Here is a 20,291-nt window from a genome sequence, read left to right as displayed (position 1 = left end):
TATTGATGAAGATGTAAATCTCATGGACGTTTACTCAGTTTCTGCCGCATTATGTGACATATGGTGCCGTAGGAATAATGGCAGAGGAGAGTTATGAATTGTTTTTAGATTTTATTGAAAAAGGAACTCAACGTAACAAAGAATTTTCAAATCATGTCAAAATTCACAAGACTAATATAACTTATTGCTTTACTCAGACATTCACAACCTGAATTCAGTGTTATGGAACAACATAGAATAGCAGATGCTTTGAATAGTCCTCAGTAACTTGGCCAAGGCACGAACCTGCGTACCACACTTCAAGTAAATATGACTCCAGATACCTAGCATTATTATCTTTCTCTTGTCTTAGAATATAATGAGATGTATGTTGCATTCAGCTTCATTCATACATTAGTATATACATCGACACCCCACCCCCTCCCCCATTCAGTACACGGGCATAAACAATAGCCCAACAGCCAGGCAATTTTGCAGCACATAGAATAACAAGCCTTTGTGGGTTTTTTTATACGTACTGATGACAATATTTTAAGGCAGACGATAAAATAAATGCAGGTTATCACCATGATATACTATAACTCAAACAACATCAGTCATTTCATTGACAACAGCCTCCTTTTGCTTTTGGTTGGTGTCTAAAAAACAAAAATATATTTCAGTACAGCTCTGTTAGTCCTTTTGGGTTAGTGTTAAAACACACAGCATCTGGTCTTCAGAGGCCAAGGGGAAAAAAAATGTCCTTCATTCCCAATCTGTCACTCAGAGAACTGTTAGGTCATGCAGGACTTTGATTTCTGCCTGAAAGCCATTTTCTTGTTCTTGCGTGCGACATGCGGCCCAAAAACCTTTTAGCCTTCTTGCCGATGCTCTCTCTTCTTCTGCAGTGGCCATGCCGTCGTGCATTTTCCTCCTTGCTGTCTTTCCTCAAGCGGATCTGTCTGACGATGCCCTCAAAAAGGTCCTGCACGTTGTGGTGAAGGGATGCCGACGTCTCGATGAACTTGCAGTCAAATACCACTGCACAGGCACTTCCCTCTACAATCCAGAAAACATGAAGGAAGGAACATTAAAACTCTAAGAAACTCATACATGCAGGCTGAACTGTACGCTTATAGAGGATGGTTAGCCCTAAGTCCATGATAGTTGCAAATCTCTGGCAGATGGCTTGGGTTGCAGAGGTACCTGAATCAACCTGAGCAGTCAACTGTGAAAAGTGGATTGACCCTACCAAAGTCAGTGATGCTCAACCATCTGTCAGATTTTGCCATGAAATGCCTCAAGCAAGGCTTTAGTGAAAGGAATTCAAATCCACTTCCCTGACTGCACATTTTAGGCTCACTGATAAGTTTATTAAGCTCACTTACCATCTACAGACACCTCTCTGGACCGCACCAGGTCACTCTTGTTGCCCACAAGGATTATGGGAATGTTCTCTGACTGCCTGGCTCGGCGCAGCTGAATACGGAGCTCCGATGCCTTCTCGAAGCTTGACTTGTCTGTCACTGAATACACAATGATGTAGGCGTCTCCCATCCTCATGCACTGGTCCTTCAGCCACTGGCTGTTATCCTTCAGGAAAAAAAAAAAAACAGAGACTAAATTTAGCATCATACATGGCTGACTGCATCTTTTACAAATTCAATATCCCTGAATCAATGCAAATGGAAGAAGAACACTTCATTAATAATATATAACTCTCACCTGCTCCCAGATGTCATACAGCACAATGGATGCCTCTTCTTCGTCCACCACAATAGATCTATCATAAGTGTTTCCTGAGTGAAAGAAAAATAAATACTGTTACACACAGGCAGGGAGAAAAAAGCGTGTCTTATCTGAGCAGTCGTGTTTGCTGTCAAAGTGTGTTGCTTCATTTTTTCACTCTGATTTTGCCACTTTTTTTTTTCCATTGTAGTCTACTCATTAAAGTAGGAGACTGATCACTGTGTGTGATCGCACCATCACTGGCCTTTTGTATTTTCCCTTCACATAATGCTATTGGATGTGCTTCTGACAGCTGGTGCCTCACTGTATGTGGAAATAGCAATAATCAATGCATGAACACTCCTCATACAATACTGAATTAGACAGCTTTTAAGCTTCCTGCAGCCTTTCCGTAAATTAAAAAAAAAAATCTGCATCATTAACTTTAAGTTTGTTACAAATGAGAAGTGTGTATGTGTAAATTGTGGTAATTCATTTAAAAAGTATTATCATGTTATAACTGCCCTTCACTGAGCCTTTTATCTCTAAGCATATGTTATATATTTTGAGGGTGTTTTGTTCAGTATTAAATAAAAGAAATCAATCTTTGGCGTGCCAATTATCAAAGCTTCTCTGTGTCTGTCTGAGAGTGTGCGTTGCTATGATTGATGACTCATTCTCAACATCACCATTTACCTGCTTCATCGCAGTCGTGACCAGCATCCTCAACTCCACCAAAGACGCGCGCCAGGCTCGACTTGCCAACACCGTGCTCCCCGAGGAGAACCACTTTGTACACCTGGGAGTCTGCTTCGCTGCTGGTGGAGATCACCGAGTCGGAGGAGTCCGACGCGCAGCTGCCCCGGTGCTGTTCGCTTGGGGAGTAGGACGTGCACCGCAATAATTTGGACAGCTCGTCGGTCTGTCCGGTCTGCGGCGTCGTGGCGCGCAGGTCGCGGTCGTCTACGGGCATGCTTCTCCTGTGTAGGTTGGGTAAATTCATGGGGAAAGGCACGCTTCCTCTCCTCTTGTCCATGTTCCGCAATTTGTCGCCCTTGTTCAAAGTCATTGTGCTTCTGCCGAGGATCTGTGGATAGATGTGCCATGCGTAAATATGTGATCATTTCAGCCACATTTAAAGAAAGGAACGGCTTAAGCGTCTGCATAGAAATATAGTGGGAGGTAATTTTACAAATATGTTTACCATTATAAGTCATATTGTAAAGTAAAACAGTTACCCCACATTTAAAATAAATATAAAATGATCGTCCTGACCTGACCACATGTCACAAAAAAAAAAAAAATCGAAATCAAATTAAAGCTTGAAATCTCTCACCGGCAGCCCGTTAAAGACACTTACTCGGTGCTGAAAATTAAATCCAACGAAGGCAATCCAGTAATCCTTGGTTTGAAAAGTTGTTGTACTCGATAAGCGGTTTTTGTTCTGGTCTGATGAGAGTCGCTGCTCGGGGTATTTATATAAGGGTGGAGTGACGTAGTCAGGGATTCGCCCCGGAGACTCACATCTCCGTTTATTGTAGTGGTGCGTAATGGTAACATCATGCTGCGGCGGGGGTGTATGATTGGAAGAGCTGAGGAATCTCCCTTCCGCATCGCCAAATGGAGCTTACTTTTGAGGGGGCGGACAGAGATGAGCCTTTGAAGAGGGAAAGCCCACTTAAAGCTGGAGAATTAATATTTGATATAGATTTAGGAGATGATTATAGAGGTGGCGTTATATCCTGACATGGTTACTCTTAACGAAATATGATCTGTTGTCTGGATCAAAATGATTAGGAGCATCATGGCTACAGTAAGGTGTAAGTCAATACTATACTTCTGTCATGGGAATTGGGGTATGTTGCTAATATAATCTCTAATGTTAAGGAATACAGACTTCCTGTAACATGTACAATATTTGTAATTAGACTATGGCTCTATACCACCACATTTAAATAATTTTTTAAAGACCATATTTAAACAATAAATGAACACAATTGGTGATTAATTTGCTATAAAATGTCTAAAAATTCCATATACATAATACGGATAATATCCATATATATAATTATTATTCACCAATAGCTCTCCACCACCTTGCTCTTTCCACGATGAAAGAAACCGTGCAGCCATAAAGCCATCCGTGCATTTGCAGACTATCCTCCTTTTCTATATCTATGTCTATATCTATAATATTTATACTGCAAAAGGCTTTCACTTAAAAATGGTCTATATTGATTTCTCACGTTAAAGGAAAGAGACAAGCCGCCTTATGACACGTTAGTTTTCTATATTTCACCTATGGTGAATATTTTCATATCAAATATAGATCCAGCATATTTTGCATACATTTTCTGGCTCAGAATCTGGACAACAGCATGACGGCACGGCTGGTAGTGACTTTCAAGTGAATACTGTAGACCCCGATTGGCGTGTTTCTGCTCTCTTGTGGTTACATACAGGTATTACAGTTGAACCTTATGTGGCAGGTGTGCAACATTATAGTACTACATCATGATTATAATCGTTATATAAGTATTACTACTATTGATATTTGCAACCCCCCCCCCCCCCCCCCTATTTGCTAATATTTGCTAAGATACTCCTAATCTTTGAAGATGTCCTTGTATCTTTAATTGAAAAATAACACATGCTCATTTAGATTTTTTCTTGTTTTGTATATGTAAAGCACCCACATAATCCTCTTCTTGGGGCCTCATATTGATTCTGTTCTTAAAATATTAAACTTTTTGAAGTGTTGACGTGCTCTCTGAGTGGCTTGTCAAAAATATTCATAGTGACAGGTTGTAGAAATGTTTTGTAAATATTACAGTGTGTCAGAACTGTGATCACATATTCAGCCCAACTATGTTTCAGTCATACTAGCTCAGCTTTAGTCAAACATCATATTATTTTCCAACAGATCATAAAAAAAAGAACTTACCAGGGTAACGCCTGATGGCTTAAAATGCCTTAGGGCCATGGTTGCAGATGTCTGATCACTGCTAATGTAAGTTACTCCTGATGTGTTTATTGTGTTTCCAAAGTGCAACAGAGAGGTACAGAGAGGAAAGTTTTCCCACCAGGAATCTACTTAAAATGTTTCACTGTTTCATTTTTATAAAGAAACTAAATGTTTGAATGTTACATAAATTAAAAAAATATTGTACTTTAAATTTCCTGGAAATAACTGCACAGCCCAATTTCTGCTTTTTTTTCCCCAGATGTTGATATGTAGAATTTTTTCATGCTGAGTTCAAAAATACCAATAACGACATTCAATCACATACAGTTTTGTCACAAAATACAATTTTTTTCACATATGGTTCATTTGTGCTCATTTATTTCAGCTTTCTCCAAATCTCACACTAAGAAAATTAACTCTGGCTGAGCGAATAACTGGGGACAGATGAGCTACTCGAAGATGGATCTTCAAAGTCCTCATCACTAGAATGCGATGCATCTGGAGACAAAACATCATCAGACTACTCTTTCATCAACTGAGCCAATAAAAATGGGACGTAGTATTTCATCTGAATGTGTTACAGGTCTTATTGCAGATGGCAGGTTAGGGGAACTGAGAGATGATTTACTTTTGGAACTGTATCCAGAAATACTGACTAAAATAGAAGTAGCAGTCATTGAAGTTATTCTGTGTCTCCCTCCACACCACTGGTATAGCAAAACTCAAGCACTTTCTCTTTCCCGTAGTCCATGCACTGAGGTTTTTGACACACGCCCAGCAAACCAAATGAGGCACCCATTGATCATCAGTTTCATACCAAAATACACAAAGTATGCCTTTTTCACAAAATCTCTTTTGTTACTGTTTGGATCTAGTGAAGCATCCAAAACAAAAACACCCCCCCCCCCCCAAAAAAAAAAAAACAAACAAAAACAAAAACAAAACAAGAAACATGTGGATCATGTTTACAATTACCACTTTTGAAAAAAAACATGATGTGATAGAGAAAAATTTATAATGCATGTTAGATTTCATACAGCAAATGTGATACAGGGTGGTGATATTCTTAAATGAGGCATCGTGTCGCCATCTAATGGCCATTACACACATACAAAGTTAAAATTAAAGTTAATCTAAAAGTTGTCTACATTTAGTAATTTGATAAAGCAATATGCTGGAGTTTACCTGATTTTTTTTGTTCAGTCAAAAACAGAATAGGATTTTGGAACTGTCAGAGAGTTTATTTTCCAGTACCTCCCTCAAGTCCTCCCATTTCATCTCATTTGGTGCTCCCTGCTGTGCTCCCAAAACTCAAAAACTTTTAAAATAAATTTTAACACTTGCTTTGGCAAACTTTTATTGAGACTGCACCTTCAAGTAGTGGTAGCCTATAGGATTCATCATATTGTAGGCTTATATTCATCAAATTACTTTAATACTTTATATTGTATTCTTTGAAGTTAAAATGATGATGATCAGTGAAAATCCAAAATACATTCAAACTTGTGCACACATGTCTTGTTTTTGAAAATCATAATAAAATTATATTTTTCAATGTTTAATTGTTTTTTCTGTCTAATATGTTTGCTTATAATGGTAAATAGACTGGAGTCAAATAGGGTTATGTATAAAATAAAGAAATAACCTGTTTTGCAAGTATCTTTATGATTCTGTGTTATTGTATCTAAATAATAATAATAATAATATAATAATAATAATAATATAATAATAATAATAAATTCAGTTCTTTTTGGCAACTTAAAATATCGTTATAGAACTGTAAAACTCTTGGCGAGATCTCTTTTTTAATGTTTTTACCAGAATACATGAAGGGTTTATAAAAGTCACTTTACCAAAAAGTGGTTTCAGCTTCTACTTTGTGACAGGAATGTTATTTCTGGCTCAAAATGGCTTTCATATAGTTCATGAAAGATATGTTTGAGAGCGTATAGGCCAAAAAGTCGTAAAAAACAGTTTTAATACCGACAATAATTTTGTTGACAAATACCGGAAGTCGCTTTTTGTCACGACACCGGAAACCAACGTATAAATGTGACATTGCACATGCGCAAGCCTCTCGTGCGTTCGACCTCTACTACAGCCCGGTGAGAGCTAACCTCCTCTGTCACAAACTGGGTTTGACTTAAATATACGATCTTCAGTGTTCTCTATTGCTCGGTATCTTTGTAGTTTATTAATCGCAGCGCCGTGCAGTGCCTCTGATTTTTAGCTAGCTTGTTTTCAGCGGCAGTGTGCGGCTTTTTTTTAGCTGCTCTTGACCTTATTTGCGTGTCTGCTTGATTTAGCAGACTTTGTATTTGGTTTTTTAGCAAAAATATGCACATTTTCAATTAGCTAAAGCTTTGCATTGTTGATTCTCATGTGTTGCTTTTTGTAGACTTTGGATAAACTCCAGCTGCTCTGGGTGACCTGACCAGGACGTTCCATCGTAATGTATGCCTGTGCTAAGTTCGTCTCCACGCCCTCTCTGGTCAGTTTGCTTGAATGAATGGAAATTGGTGATTGCTGGACTGCATGTACCTGTTTACATCAGGACGGGCTATTGTGAGCTGTCGGTCCGTCAGGGTCAACGGTTAGAAAGCAGCCTGCTAGTACTGGCTGTGGTGCAGAGGGTCAAAGACTGCTAAAGTTAGCTAGTGCTCACACCTGCAAGGACGTCCTAGTTTTTAATCAGGAGGGAACTCACTCGGTTTATTTTATTATCAATTTCTCCAAGTCCTCAAAAAAACCTAAAGTCTGTCATGTTTTCAGTATAAGGCTTGAAAACGGAATCCAGAGAAACATTGTAATGGGTCACTGCCGATGCTGTTGGATTGTAGTTATAGTTTATCATGCTTATTACAACCATTATTACAGTAGATGATGCACTTGATTATAATACTGGACTAGCATTATAAGATGGCAAATCATATCAGAACACCTCTTTTTCTTAACACAGGTCCGTGCTGGATCCAGGGGCTGTACAGACCGCTCTCGGCAGCAGTAGTGTCAGACGGTAGGAGAGCAGAGGTGAGTGTTAACAGAGGTGGCGGACTCAGTTCCTCTCCTTTGTTACATCCAGTGATATATTTCTCATGTACTAACAGCTGCTACACAATCCCTGTGCAAGAAATAGTCAAGGTAAAATACAACTTTGTTTTCTTTAAACTGTAGCTATTGCAGTATTTGAGAATACGTTTGAGAGCTGCAAACAAAGAAGCAGATTGATTGTTGCCTGACAAAGTTGAATTTTACAAGAATAGGTTTTCATGTCCCCAGAGAGCACAAAAAAGGCCATAATGTGGTGGGGTAAAATGAATGAATGAATGATACTTTATTGATCCCACAATGGGGAAATTACAGTTAACAAAATCCCAAGTCAGACTTGTGGATCCATCTGCAAATGCAAACCCCTTTAAGAAGCTGATATTGTTCAAATTAGTTTGTAGGAAACTTTAATAGGGTACATACTGTGGCAGAGACAGATTGAAGTTTGGTTGCAGGATGAACTTGATGGGGATGTTCCATCCATCTATTCACTTACGCTTATCCTGTTCAGGGTCGCAGGAGGGGCTGGAGCCTATCCGAGCTGACATAGGGCGAGAGGCCCTGTGCAGGGCCAACACAACATCTACACTCACATTCACACCTATGGGCATTTTAGAGTTTCCAATTAACCTAACCCCAGTAAGTGCATGTCTTTGGACAGTGGGAGGAAACCGGAGTAACCCACGCAGATGTGGGGAGAGACCTGGGCCAAGGTGGAATTGACCCCAGGCCTTCCAGATGGTATTCTAAATGTGAGGCAGTAGTGCTAACCACTGTGCCACCATGATGGGAATGTTAAGTTTTACTAAATTAAATAGGCCTTTTAAAAAAAAAAAAAAAAAAAAAAAAGCTCACCTTCATGTTTTAAAAACACCAGCTCGTGAGTTAACAGAAGCAGAACTGCAGCTACCATTTTCACTATCAAACCAGCAAATTCTTTGGTGTGTTAAATATAATGTGATTTCTGTGCAAATCCCACTAAATCCAGATGTGGGAATTTGATATAAATTGCACAAGATAATTGCTGCTTTTTAATTTGGGGCTGTTTTTATTTTCCACTAACCTCAATTATTTTTGTTTTTCAGACTCCCTCGCTCCTGGCACCGGCGAGTGGCATCGCCTCGCAGCAGGTGGTGTTGCGGGGATTCCAAACCAGCGCCGTGAGCCGTGACATCGACACTGCAGCCAAGTTCATCGGAGCAGGAGCTGCCACTGTGGGAGTGGCTGGATCTGGTGCCGGAATTGGAACAGTGTTTGGCAGCCTTATTATTGGATATGCCAGGTAAATTTAACAAGTCACCTGTAATATTCCCTTTATTAATTTTTCACAGTTGAGGAGGGAATGTTTTAGCCTTGTTTACTGGCTTCCCATGTTCACAACATCATAATGTAGTGAAAAGTTAATGGCCAAAGAGTGAGTGTTTAGATTTTAGGGTGCAGCACAGACCTGATCAGATTTCTGTGATTTGATGATTAACTATAAAACCAAAAGAGAGGCATACTTTATTCTAAATGCCATTGTAAGTGGCACTTACTATGCTTGATAAATAACTTTATTTAAAATTGAAGTTTGAGGAATAATGGATCTTGGTGAAAATGAGATTAAAAGCACAGTCAGCACTGATTTAATTACTGAAAGCATTCTTTGGGCAAGTCAATCATGGGGAACCTTGATCTCACCCTGGAGCTAAAATGTCTTGATAGTTGTACTTTAAAGACTTCAGCCCTACCTGACCTCATCTGCCCCTCTGTCTCCACAGGAACCCCTCTCTGAAGCAGCAGCTGTTTTCTTACGCCATCCTGGGCTTCGCGCTGTCTGAAGCTATGGGTCTCTTCTGTCTGATGGTTGCTTTCCTCATTCTGTTCGCCATGTAAAACCATCTGTGAAAGGATAACTCAAAATGTTAACAGGAATTAGCAGTTTGAACAGTTGGATGATTGCAGATTATCATGTTGCTTATTGTTCATTGGTGTTCTTGAAGGATTGTGAATCCATTCATGTACGAAACTCTGGCAAATCATTTCAAGGACAGTTGCGTCCTTATGTTGTATATTTAATCAGCTGTTTTTGTTAACATGCAGCCAGTAACAGAAATAAAACTGAATTCCTCAATTGTTTCTGTACATTTGTAAGGGAGATGATGGGGGTTTGTTTTGTCTCCTTCAATTCTTTGTTGCACTTTGTCGTCTAATAATGGGGCATTCCTGGCAGGATCCTAGAATATTTTCCTTTTAGCAGTAAATGATACTGTAGTATTAGTTTTGTGGAGGAAAGTATTATCATTTTTTGCATGCTAAATGAAAATTTAGCTACAATACTGTGCAAAAGTCTTGAGCCATCCCTCTTTATATTTTACTTGGAAAGTGAAAAATGATTGCAGTGATTTATTGAAACGTGACATCCAGGAACAGTTAAAATGGGAAATAGATGCAGCAATTTATTGAAATATGCAAACACTGAAATGCAGTATATAAGGGAAAAAACTACAATATCTAACAAGTGGTGAAGTCAATATTTGTATGAACATCTTTATTCAACACAGTCTGAACTCTTAGGCAGCTTGTGATTTCTTTAGTCTCCAGAAATAGTTCTTCAGGCTTCTTGGAGAACTTCTCCATTTTGCCAAGATGATCCCACACTGTTTCGATACCGTTGCGGTCCAGGCTTTGGGGAGGCTAATCCATCACTGATAGTGTTCCATTGTATTTTTCTGTCCAGTTCGAGATAGTAGTGCATGGTCGACTGTACTTTTCTTCTGTCAGTTACAACTAGATCTCCAACAGTGCTGGCTGAAATTTAGCCCCAAACCATGACAGAGTCTCCACCATGTTTTACAGATGGCTGTAGACACTCACTGTTGTACTTTTCTCCTGTCCTCCTCCATATATATCGACAATGATTCTAACCTATTTTCAGTCCAGTTTTTGTGTAATTTGGTATACCTCAGGATTTTCTCCCTCTTTCCCTTCTTGATAGCCACCCTTCCACTGACACCATTTCTGATGAGGCTTCAGGGAAGAGCAGACGGATCAGCTGTGGCCAGATGCATCTCTCAGGTCCTATTTTTTAAGGACTTGACTTTCAGATACTTTTCATCTGCTGTAGACATTTTTTTTTTTTTTTTAGGTTTGCCAGTTATTCTTTTGTTTTCCACTTGTTCAGTTTCCTCAATTTTTTTTAAGGACACTGCACATGTCAAGAATCTCTGGGAATTTCTTGGTGCAAAAACACTGTTTTATGCCTGTCAAACCTTGCTATCTTTGCCATGTTTCATAGGTGCAGTTAACAAAATGGGAACAAATTATGTATTTTTGTGATAGACTGCTAGTAACAAAGAGCCTAAAGATATAATTTTAAAATTGATTTTTTGGAAAAAAAAAACATCCCTTGAGTTAGGTGCCTTTTTAACGTAATGATTCATAGGTCAATGATAAGTGGCTTAACAAACACAAAGAAAAACATCCCTCTGAAATTTGGTCAGGTACAAGGACTGGACAGAAAATGAGTGAAAAAAGTAGCCAATGTCTGAAGCCTACAGAACTATTGCTGTAGAGCATTTTAAGAATTTATAAGAAACTCTGGCTCCTTGGAAGCAAAATATAAAGAACTGAGGGGTGGCTCAAGATTTTTGCACAGTAGTGAATGCTAGGTTAACAAATTACACACAGTTTTAACTAGCTAAATTATAATTAGCATGTTTTAGTGACCCCCCAGCTCTCCATACATTGCCTTACAGCGGAGGGCAAAAAAAAAACTCTCTAAAATCGCATCCTATCTGAGCCAAGTTCAAAGCCCAACATGGGCTTGATAGGTGGAACTAAAGCAAGGTTCATGCAGTGAGGGGAAGGATTTGAAGAACGCACTTGTTAGTGTTTAGTATTCGCCAGTGTTTTTGAGTTAAACAGATTGAACATTATTGAAAACAAATTCGGACGTGCCAGCTATGCAGTAATAATGAGACGGGATAAATAAATGTTTTCGGTACAGCAGTTTTACGGTACCTGGAGGAGAATTTGCTTTAAAACTGAAACGCTAACGCCGGCACCTCCGTGGTGGTGCTGCTGGTGTCACACAGACCGCGATAATAATGTGTCACAGCAGCTTAATCTAAAGGAAACCCGACAGAAGCAGGTAAACAGACATTAGGGGATGTTGGATATGTATCCTGTGCCTTTTCACTGTCGTGACTTTGTTTTCAGCTGCTGTCGTCAGGCTTTATAATTTACTGTTTTTCAACAAAACAGTCATTAACTTGACCAAAGTTTTTCTCATAAAATGAAAGCAACGTAGTTCAATGTTCACAAATTTGTTTCAGTTTTAAGTTTTTCAGTGTTTAGTTTAATTTTAGTTAACTATAATGACCCTGCACCAGATAAGATGGTGTGTGTGTGTGTGGCTTAAGATATGTACTGTGTTAAAGATTTTTTCAGTGTACTGTAGTATATTAACATATTCACAGGTGGTTCTTGTTATTCCCAGCTGCAGTGTAGGTCAGTTAATGTTACAGTGTGTATGGAGCTGTAATATATTTTTTTGGCATTTCAGTTCTACATCTAAAACTTAGATTGATACCTTCCATGGTAGATTTCAGTCAAAGTCAATTCAATGTCCTTTTACTGTCAATACCACATATGTGCAGGACATACAGAGGATTGAAACTGCATTACTCTCAGACCTGAGGTGGAACAGTGTAAACATGAATCTAATCTGAATTGTACATATACATAAAAGTGCAAAAAATGTAGACAGTATTAAAATTGAAGGAATAAGTTTAAATAATATGAAATAAGTACAACTTGATACAGTACATTTGATATCCACCAGGGGTAGCTGCTGGCATAAGACCCTGGGTTTTATTTATTTATTTATTTTTAAACTTTAGTCCAGATACCTAAAGGGAAGATCTGCCTAAACTTGAATGCATGTCATTATTTCTGTAAGTAAATTATTGAGCTACAAATTAGAATATCAACATTTAAATTGTAGGTTTTTGGGTGTAGTCAATATTGACCTAAAATCTGTACTCTTGAGATTTAGGTCTAAAAAGTTTTACATGAGTGGGACTCTCAGCTTTGAAGCAGAAGTGTCCAAAAGTGAATTTAGAGTTCAGAATTAGAGTGCTGCCTAATTTTATTTCTCTGGGATTATTTTCACTGCAGTCTTTTTGTAATAGGTAACAAAAGGCGCAAGAAGGAAAGATCTTTGTGTCAACCTGTGCTGATCACTGTTGAACCAGCAGTACCGTGAGGAACTTGGTGACTTGTGGCATATGCAAGGTAAATTTGATGTGAAATAATCAGTGTTTTACACATGGACTGTAATTCCCCCCCTCCCCTCACTGAGATTAATTTTGTCCTGCAGAACTGTGCTCCTGGACCCTCATCATGGCAGTATGGCGTCATGCTCAATCGCTTCACTGCAGTGACAGGCATTGCACAGATTCTTCAAGCCCAGGGCTTTTCCACATTGCTGCCACAAACAGATGTCTCAGTGCTGCATTGTAAACGGTCCCTCATGGTATTAAATTCTAAATACCAAGAAGCAAAAGATAATCTGTTGTCAACTCCCTGCATTCCCAACACTCTCCAGATGATGCCCAGCCTGACAACAGCTCTTTTCCACTCAGTCAGGACTCCCAGTCAGAGCCTGTCCTCAGTTTTCCCCCTCCTTCATTACAGTGCTACATCCACCCATGCCTCCTGCGGTTTCCCTCTCAGGCTCATAGGCCCTGGCCAGCTGAAGCAGTACTACCTCCTCAATGCTGCGTCCCTTGCTCCAGTGCTGGCTTTGCAAGTCAAAGATGGGGAGAAGGTTCTGGATCTTTGCTCAGCTCCTGGGGAAAAGCCATAGCCATAATGCAAAGTGCCAGCCCAGGTAAAAGACATTTTTAGAGGACTTTATGTTGATTTTATTTATACTTAATCGGATTAAAACAACCCCAAATGACTTACTGTATTAGTTAAAAGGATGCTCAGTGTGCCCTTTTTCAGATTAGGTGTCCTTGGTAAGAAGAAGTTTTCAAAGAAACAAGAATCAAAAACACACATTTGAAGCATGTTAGGTTTTGCTTTTGAATATTAAATGCACACTTTGCATCTAAGTTGCAGCAGATGATTCTAAGGAATATTTTTTTCTGGTGCAAATAACCTATTTGCATTGAATACTATAATCAGTAATGCTGCTCTGTGCTATGTTCCAGCGCTTCTCTGCTGTAATGAACCAGATCTTCACAGACGGGACTGGCTTGCCAAAACCCTGGAGTCTTTTTTGCCTCACTCACTAAACAGCAGAGTGATTGTGTCTGCACAGGATGGACGGTGTTTTGGCAGAGTGAAGCAGGTTATATGACAAGGTTGGCAAAGAAATCCTATCATGTTTATTGCAGCATGTGATTTGTCCAGTAAAATAGGGTGACACTTCTTTTTCAAGGCCACAGTTACAAATGAATGAGGACAGCAAGCCTTTGAACAGAAGCTAATAAACCCAGCAGAGAAAAAAGAAAAATGTTTATTCAAACTAGGGGCAGACGAATAGCTTGGAGGAATCAAAGAACTCAGTGACTCATATTGGAACACAATATTGAGAAAAGGAAAAGGACTGAAAATTGTTAGCGTAAGGCACTGTAAGAAAAAAAAAAAGACAAAGGTAGAAGAGTGCAAACAAAATGCATGGGAGCTTTTTGGGGATTTGTAAAATCTGAAGACAGATTTGTGGAAGGTTCAAAGTTGATATAAAAACTCAAGTGTTGTTTTTTTTATTCAGTTTTATTTAATGGTAATAGTGTGATTTTTAGGGGAATTTATCTGACGCCTCCACTGTCTAAAATTTGTCTCTTGATGACTCAGGCGCCGTGGGGAAAGTGACATTTACATGGATTATTTTAGAGACCTGCAGCATTTCTCTTTTTCTTTAAATGTTCTTACTCCATCGTTTTTCCTCTTTGACGGCCGCATGGGCTACTCACAGTGCTTTCTCTCAATATCACAGGTTTTGGTTGATGCTCCATGTTCTAATGACAGGAGTTGGCTGTATTCGTGCAGCAGCCAGCAGGGGGAACAGAGACTGAAGGAAAGAGCTTGGCTGCCTTCGCTCCAAGCACAGCTGCTTAGGTAAACACCAATTCTGACATAGGAAATGTTTACTTATGCGTTAGCCTTATGGTACTCTAGTATCTCTACAGAATCTAAAGTAAAGATTCACCACTATCATCATGGGCATGCAATCAAAAGGCACTGAAGGAATGAAGGGATGGTACCACAATCTAGTAGTGAATACAAATGAGAGATACATTCTACACTCATAGATCAAGCAATAAAGAGTAACATACTTGACTTAGCAGAACTGAATTCTTAAATAAGTGATCAGGTAATCAAGGAAAATGAGAGGTGACAAACTGCTTATCCAGTTCTGGGTTTTAGGAGGGGAGCCTATCCCAGCTATCATAGGGTGAAAGGTGGGGTAAACCCACACATTGACATCTATAGCTAGCCAGAAGCAGAATTAACATTTAACCTAGGAACCATGTTTTTGGACTCTGGGAGGAAGCCGAAGAACCTAGAGAGAACATGCCAGCTCCACACAGAAAGGCCGCAGACGTCTCTTGTATGCAAATACAGGACCTTTTGCTGTGAGGTGACAGTGCTCAACTCTGTACCACTGTGCCAGCCAGGGGATAGGAATCTTCGCTAAAATTACAAACCTGCTACAAATAAAATTCCGTTATTTTGAAGGGGGAATAAGGACCATTTCAGGTCTTCAATTGAAAATGGTTTGGAGAGTCAGATGGAAGCTGTAGCATTGAGTGATCATACTGCAGTGAAATCAGTCAAATTAAAAAGCACAATACTGGAGCAACATATACAGTATTTGGAGTGACAATTTGAACATCAGCTGAATGATTAGAGCATGTGCCACATATCTGTGGCACAGTTCAGTTTTGACCAAGGATCTTTTTAAAAATGTTTTTTTTATGTCATACCTTTTCTGTTGTTTCTTTTGTTTTCTGGCTCAATTCTAACCACCATCATCACGGTGAAATAATTTAAATTTAATAAAGTTTAGTTCTGAAGTCTCTTGTCATGAGGTGGAATATTTGTCTACTCATTACAGGTCTGCGCTGTTAGCGGTGTCTCCGGGTGGCACTGTGGTCTATTCAACCTGCACTCTGTCCAGCTTTGAGAACTTTGCTGTAGTTGAGACGGTGCTGAAGGACTTTCCCGAGGCTGAACCTGAAGACCTGTGGGAGGAGATTGCCATTCCTTTATCTAAGTACTTTACATTCAGCTGTAACCCTAGTCATGGACAGACAACTCAGGAGCCATCCCTGCAGACACAAGATGCTTCTGTGTCCTCTTATCACCACAGACTTGGCATTCTAGTCGTCCCTCAGCCTGGCAAGACATGGGGACCCATGTTTTTGGCTCGGATTAGAAGATGGAAATAAGTCTTACTGTGCGGGAAAAAATACGTGAAATGACATAGCTAAACTTAAACGGTAACCTCATTCAAAACACCAGATTTAAAATTCAGATTGAACACATTGTAAATATGCACAGTGCCTACCTGTGCCACTTATGCAAGAGGAAAAGTAAAGCAGCAGTAGTTGAGACATGCAGATTTAACACGTCGGTGTCAAACAAACATGGTTAAGAAAGTCAGAAATGCTCCCGTTTTAACACTGCAAACACCAACCATCTGCTAAACTATAAGGGTTGCAGCTACAGTTTCTGTTGTTGTAGCTGTTGGCTTCTGTGTGCGTGTGTGGGTGTGTTGCAAGAGATTTAGAAAATAAAAATAGAGCATTGCTCACATCAGTTAAACTCACCTCCAGCAATCTGGATCAAAGACAGAACTTAGTCAATATTCCAGTACTTAACACATGAGTTTCTATATCAAATGAGAAACAATGAGAAAATGATGTGAAAGCCGCCAGTGATCACTTAGTTTTTGCTCAGGTCTGCTGCTCCCCGGGGCTTAGAAAGGCTTTATTTCCAATTTCAGCCAGCTGTTTACCTGTCCATCCTGCATCTGTATCATTTTGGTTCACATTCACTGTTTTCATAGCATCGACTCTTCTCAGCAAATGATCTAATTGAAGCATTTAGCAGCCACAGAGGCAGATATATAAGTTGGAAGACCCCTAATGCACATCAAAAGAGAGTGAATACTGGACTTGGATATTCATGAGTTAGCTAGAAACAACTCCAAATAAAATAGTATTGCTGCAGATACTGTTTGTAAATTAGCAGAAGTCAACAATTCACTATATATTCACCTAGGCTGCTGGGAGGTTCCCATAATGCACTGTTTCTTTTCATTCACCTTATTTACTTTGTTTATACTCCACTCTACATTTAATCATTAATTGTTATTAATCTGTGGCTCTCTTCCACAGCATGTCTTTGTTTTTCTCTCCCCTCAGCCCAACCGGTCGCGGCAGATGACTGCCCCTCCCTGAGCCTGGTTCTGCTGGAGGTTTCTTCCTGTTAAAAGGGAGTTTTTCCTTCCCACTGTCACCAAGTGCTGCTCATAGGGGTTTTGACTGTTGGGTTTTCTCTGTATTATTGTAGGGTCTTTACCCGCAATACAAAGTGCCTTGAGGTGACTGTTTGTTGTGACTTGGCACTATATAAATAAAATTGAATTGAATTGAATATAAGCTAAAAAGCTGGAAAGTTAGTGCTTACCAGTTGTTAGAAGATTTAACTGTTTTGATCGCTGCAACCAACCCTGTTTTTCTATATTAAATGTTACTGTTTATCTCTATATCCATTCTGAAGTTAACAAGGATGGCCAGCTTGGTTCAGAGAGCATACAGGGGCACCAGAAAGCTCTGAAATCTATAGTGCCGACGTGGAAGTTAAATTTGGTCTGAAACCATTGTCACAAACCGGGCTGCACAGCCATGACAGAATCATACACAAATACCAATTAAGAAACTGATTCTTTAGGAATTAGGAAATCATAAGAAAATAAACAATGGTGGGTGTAGGTGAGTACATTGGTAAAGAGATGGTAAGTGCAGTTCAAGAGGAGAACCACAAAGCAACTGAGCTCCAGGGGCTTTTATAGAGCCCAGGTGTTGCCAGCCTTGCTAATTGAGGACAGACCTCACGCTCTCTTCAGTACCTCATCAGTACATGTGGCCATGCAAATTTTGACTCATGGTTACCATCCATGAATCAAAATTTGGGGTTATCACAAAATTTCAACCTACTGACTCAATCTTCTGAGAAAATAACTTAAAATTGAGTTGAAATTTCAAGTAATTAAGAAGAAATTTTGAGATAACTTCAAATTTAAGCTGCCAATCAGGAAATGTTTTACTCAGTGGCAGAAACAAAGTTCCATACATTACTGTATGATATAGGTTATGTCAAAAATTCATGTACAGTTTAGTCTGAAGCGACTTTGTTTTATGAGTTTCATTTCAGTTAAATTTCTAAATACCCTTTCAGTGGTAGAGAATGGGAGTTGACAATATAAGACAAACACCACAGAAGCTTAAATACAAAATCTCCAGGCCTTAAATTAGTGAATCAAGTTACATTTATTTGCTTTTGAGAGATTTTCTTCTACTTATCCTTTTCAGAGTCGTCGGGGGCTGGAGCCTATCCAAACTGTCACAGGGTGAGAGGTAGGGTACACCCTGGACAGGTTGCCAGCCTGTCGCAGGGCTAACACAGAGAGACAGACAACCATTCACACCTATGGGCAGTTTAGAATCATCAATTAACCTAACCCCAATAACCCACCCCCGCATGTCTGAACTGTGGGAGAAACCCGGAGCAGAAAGTCCTCGACCAAGGTGGATTCGAACTGTGAGGCTTCAGTGCTAACCACTGTACTACTATGCCCCCCCCCCCCCCCCCCCCCCCCCCCCATACTTTGGTGAGAAGTCCTCACAGAATTTTTTTTTTTATATCTATCTGTAACACCCATAAACAATATGATTGTTGGCCACTGCTTGGTTTTAAAGATTCAAAGAAAGTAATGCAACACTATTGCAGATGTTTGCACACTCAACCAGAGACTAAAAGTTTCCTGTCTGTGAGATTTGATTAATAACCAGGAAGAGCAGTAATGATAAATTTAATACAATTTCTCTGTTTATTCCTGCTATGGCTCTGTTGCATTGTCCTACTCTGAAAACTCTGGTTTTAGTGTCACCAGAAGTAATGTCATATCTGCCGCCATCTCTTTAGTGTTGCATTTTGTAGTGGCATACCTGGAAGGACTTTTCTTGTGTCATGAACCAATAGCAGCTGCTATTTCACGGAAGATTTGTAGCTTCTCATCACCCTGTGATTGCTCAGATGAGAAGCAAAGGTATATTGGCAGTAAACATAGACAATAATACATAAAAAGTCATATATTCCTACCTTTCTGAACATAACGGGGCGACAAAATGAGTGCAAAGGCAGTTGTGTGTGGAAGCACCAAATTTATAAGGCTGGTGCTTCTGAGCGACCCTATGAGACACCGTCGAAGATATGATTGCTGAAATAGCCTTGCACCGGTTTCATCCGACTACTCTGTGTGGCCATAGACACAAGCATTATTTGAGTGCATTTATATGGCTATTTATACTGGCCGTCCTACTTCTGCTCTACTTTTGCGTGTCTTTGAAAAATAGCTCCAGTCTGTGATATGAGTGAATCATTACATTACCATAACATCAACACAACTTAAAAGTGGTGCGATGTGGAGATGAAGTGGGGTTTCATTAGGGTTAACCATATTGCTGACCTTTGTATGAACTCGGGTTTGTTGATGTTCCCCATATTGCAGTGTTTCCTCAAGGGGAGAATCTCTAAGCAGCTTTTCCTCCACTTCAAAGGGAGAGAATGTAGGCCTGCTTTGCATAATCAGGTGGGGAACAGCTTTTTGCCAGAGAGGCAGGAATTAATTTGTGGCACCGCCAGATATAATCATTAAAACCCTAGTCATTGACAATAAGGAGAGAGGAGGAGGGAAAATTAGAGGAGGAACTGTAGAACAGTAGATAGAATGAGAGAGATGTGGAGCACAGGATAGTCCCGAATGCCAGAGGACACTATAGCAAAGCAGACTAATCTGGTCTGAGCTCTGTAAAGCCAGAAAGACATTTTTGAGCTGCACTCAGTTCTGTCACTCTGTGTTTGGACATGCTGGCATGAAGTTAATCCTTACTTCTGTTACCCCTTTATTTTATATGTATGTCATCATTTTAAAGTCAAGGAAACACGTGATGAAAAAAATTGAAAAAACTGATTTGAAATTTTGAAAATAGCATGCAAATCTAATTGAAAGCCATTCAGCAGCATGGAGTATGTGTAAGCTCTAAATCTACAACCACAATTTATAAATTTACCTCATGGTTCAGTCTCATTGCTGCCATTAACCTGGTTTCTAGCTGCAGCAAGCAGTTTTCAGCAAACAACCTCTGAAACCCACTCACTCAAACAAAGTCAGCAACTAATTTTTTTGTGTACAACATTATAATATATTTTTTTATATTACAACACTGGCTTGGATAAGCTAATTCATTATTTGTGTAGCTAAAATCCAATTAGGTTGTGACCATGATAA

The 20,291-nt window shown here is 39.5% G+C and overlaps 3 protein-coding genes across 3 annotated transcripts; 2 read left to right on the top strand and 1 right to left on the bottom strand.

Moving 5' to 3' along the window:
- Positions 1 to 96: 96 nt before the first annotated feature.
- rrad (Ras-related associated with diabetes) lies at positions 97 to 3,178 on the bottom strand. The gene is given in 6 exon segments (XM_030723623.1): positions 97 to 835; positions 838 to 1,038; positions 1,368 to 1,572; positions 1,705 to 1,778; positions 2,404 to 2,794; positions 3,068 to 3,178. Coding segments are annotated over 5 exon segments (915 nt in total). The 5' UTR covers positions 2,777 to 2,794; positions 3,068 to 3,178; the 3' UTR covers positions 97 to 773.
- A 3,931-nt stretch (positions 3,179 to 7,109) lies between these two features.
- LOC115774154 (ATP synthase F(0) complex subunit C3, mitochondrial-like) lies at positions 7,110 to 9,833 on the top strand. Its single transcript, XM_030721281.1, is given in 5 exon segments — positions 7,110 to 7,163; positions 7,632 to 7,647; positions 7,650 to 7,702; positions 8,806 to 9,002; positions 9,481 to 9,833. Coding segments are annotated over 5 exon segments (420 nt in total). The 5' UTR covers positions 7,110 to 7,124; the 3' UTR covers positions 9,596 to 9,833.
- Positions 9,834 to 11,575: 1,742 nt separating this feature from the next.
- nsun3 (NOP2/Sun RNA methyltransferase 3) lies at positions 11,576 to 17,063 on the top strand. Its single transcript, XM_030726040.1, is given in 11 exon segments — positions 11,576 to 11,854; positions 12,896 to 12,941; positions 12,943 to 13,008; positions 13,083 to 13,290; positions 13,293 to 13,447; positions 13,449 to 13,554; positions 13,557 to 13,595; positions 13,921 to 14,059; positions 14,061 to 14,073; positions 14,709 to 14,830; positions 15,831 to 17,063. Coding segments are annotated over 11 exon segments (1,389 nt in total). The 5' UTR covers positions 11,576 to 11,693; the 3' UTR covers positions 16,165 to 17,063.
- Positions 17,064 to 20,291: the final 3,228 nt, after the last annotated feature.

Source organism: Archocentrus centrarchus, chromosome 3, assembly GCF_007364275.1.
Source record: "Archocentrus centrarchus isolate MPI-CPG fArcCen1 chromosome 3, fArcCen1, whole genome shotgun sequence".
NCBI classification, from domain to species: domain Eukaryota; kingdom Metazoa; phylum Chordata; class Actinopteri; order Cichliformes; family Cichlidae; genus Archocentrus; species Archocentrus centrarchus.
This window is presented reverse-complemented; position numbering and strand designations above follow the sequence as displayed.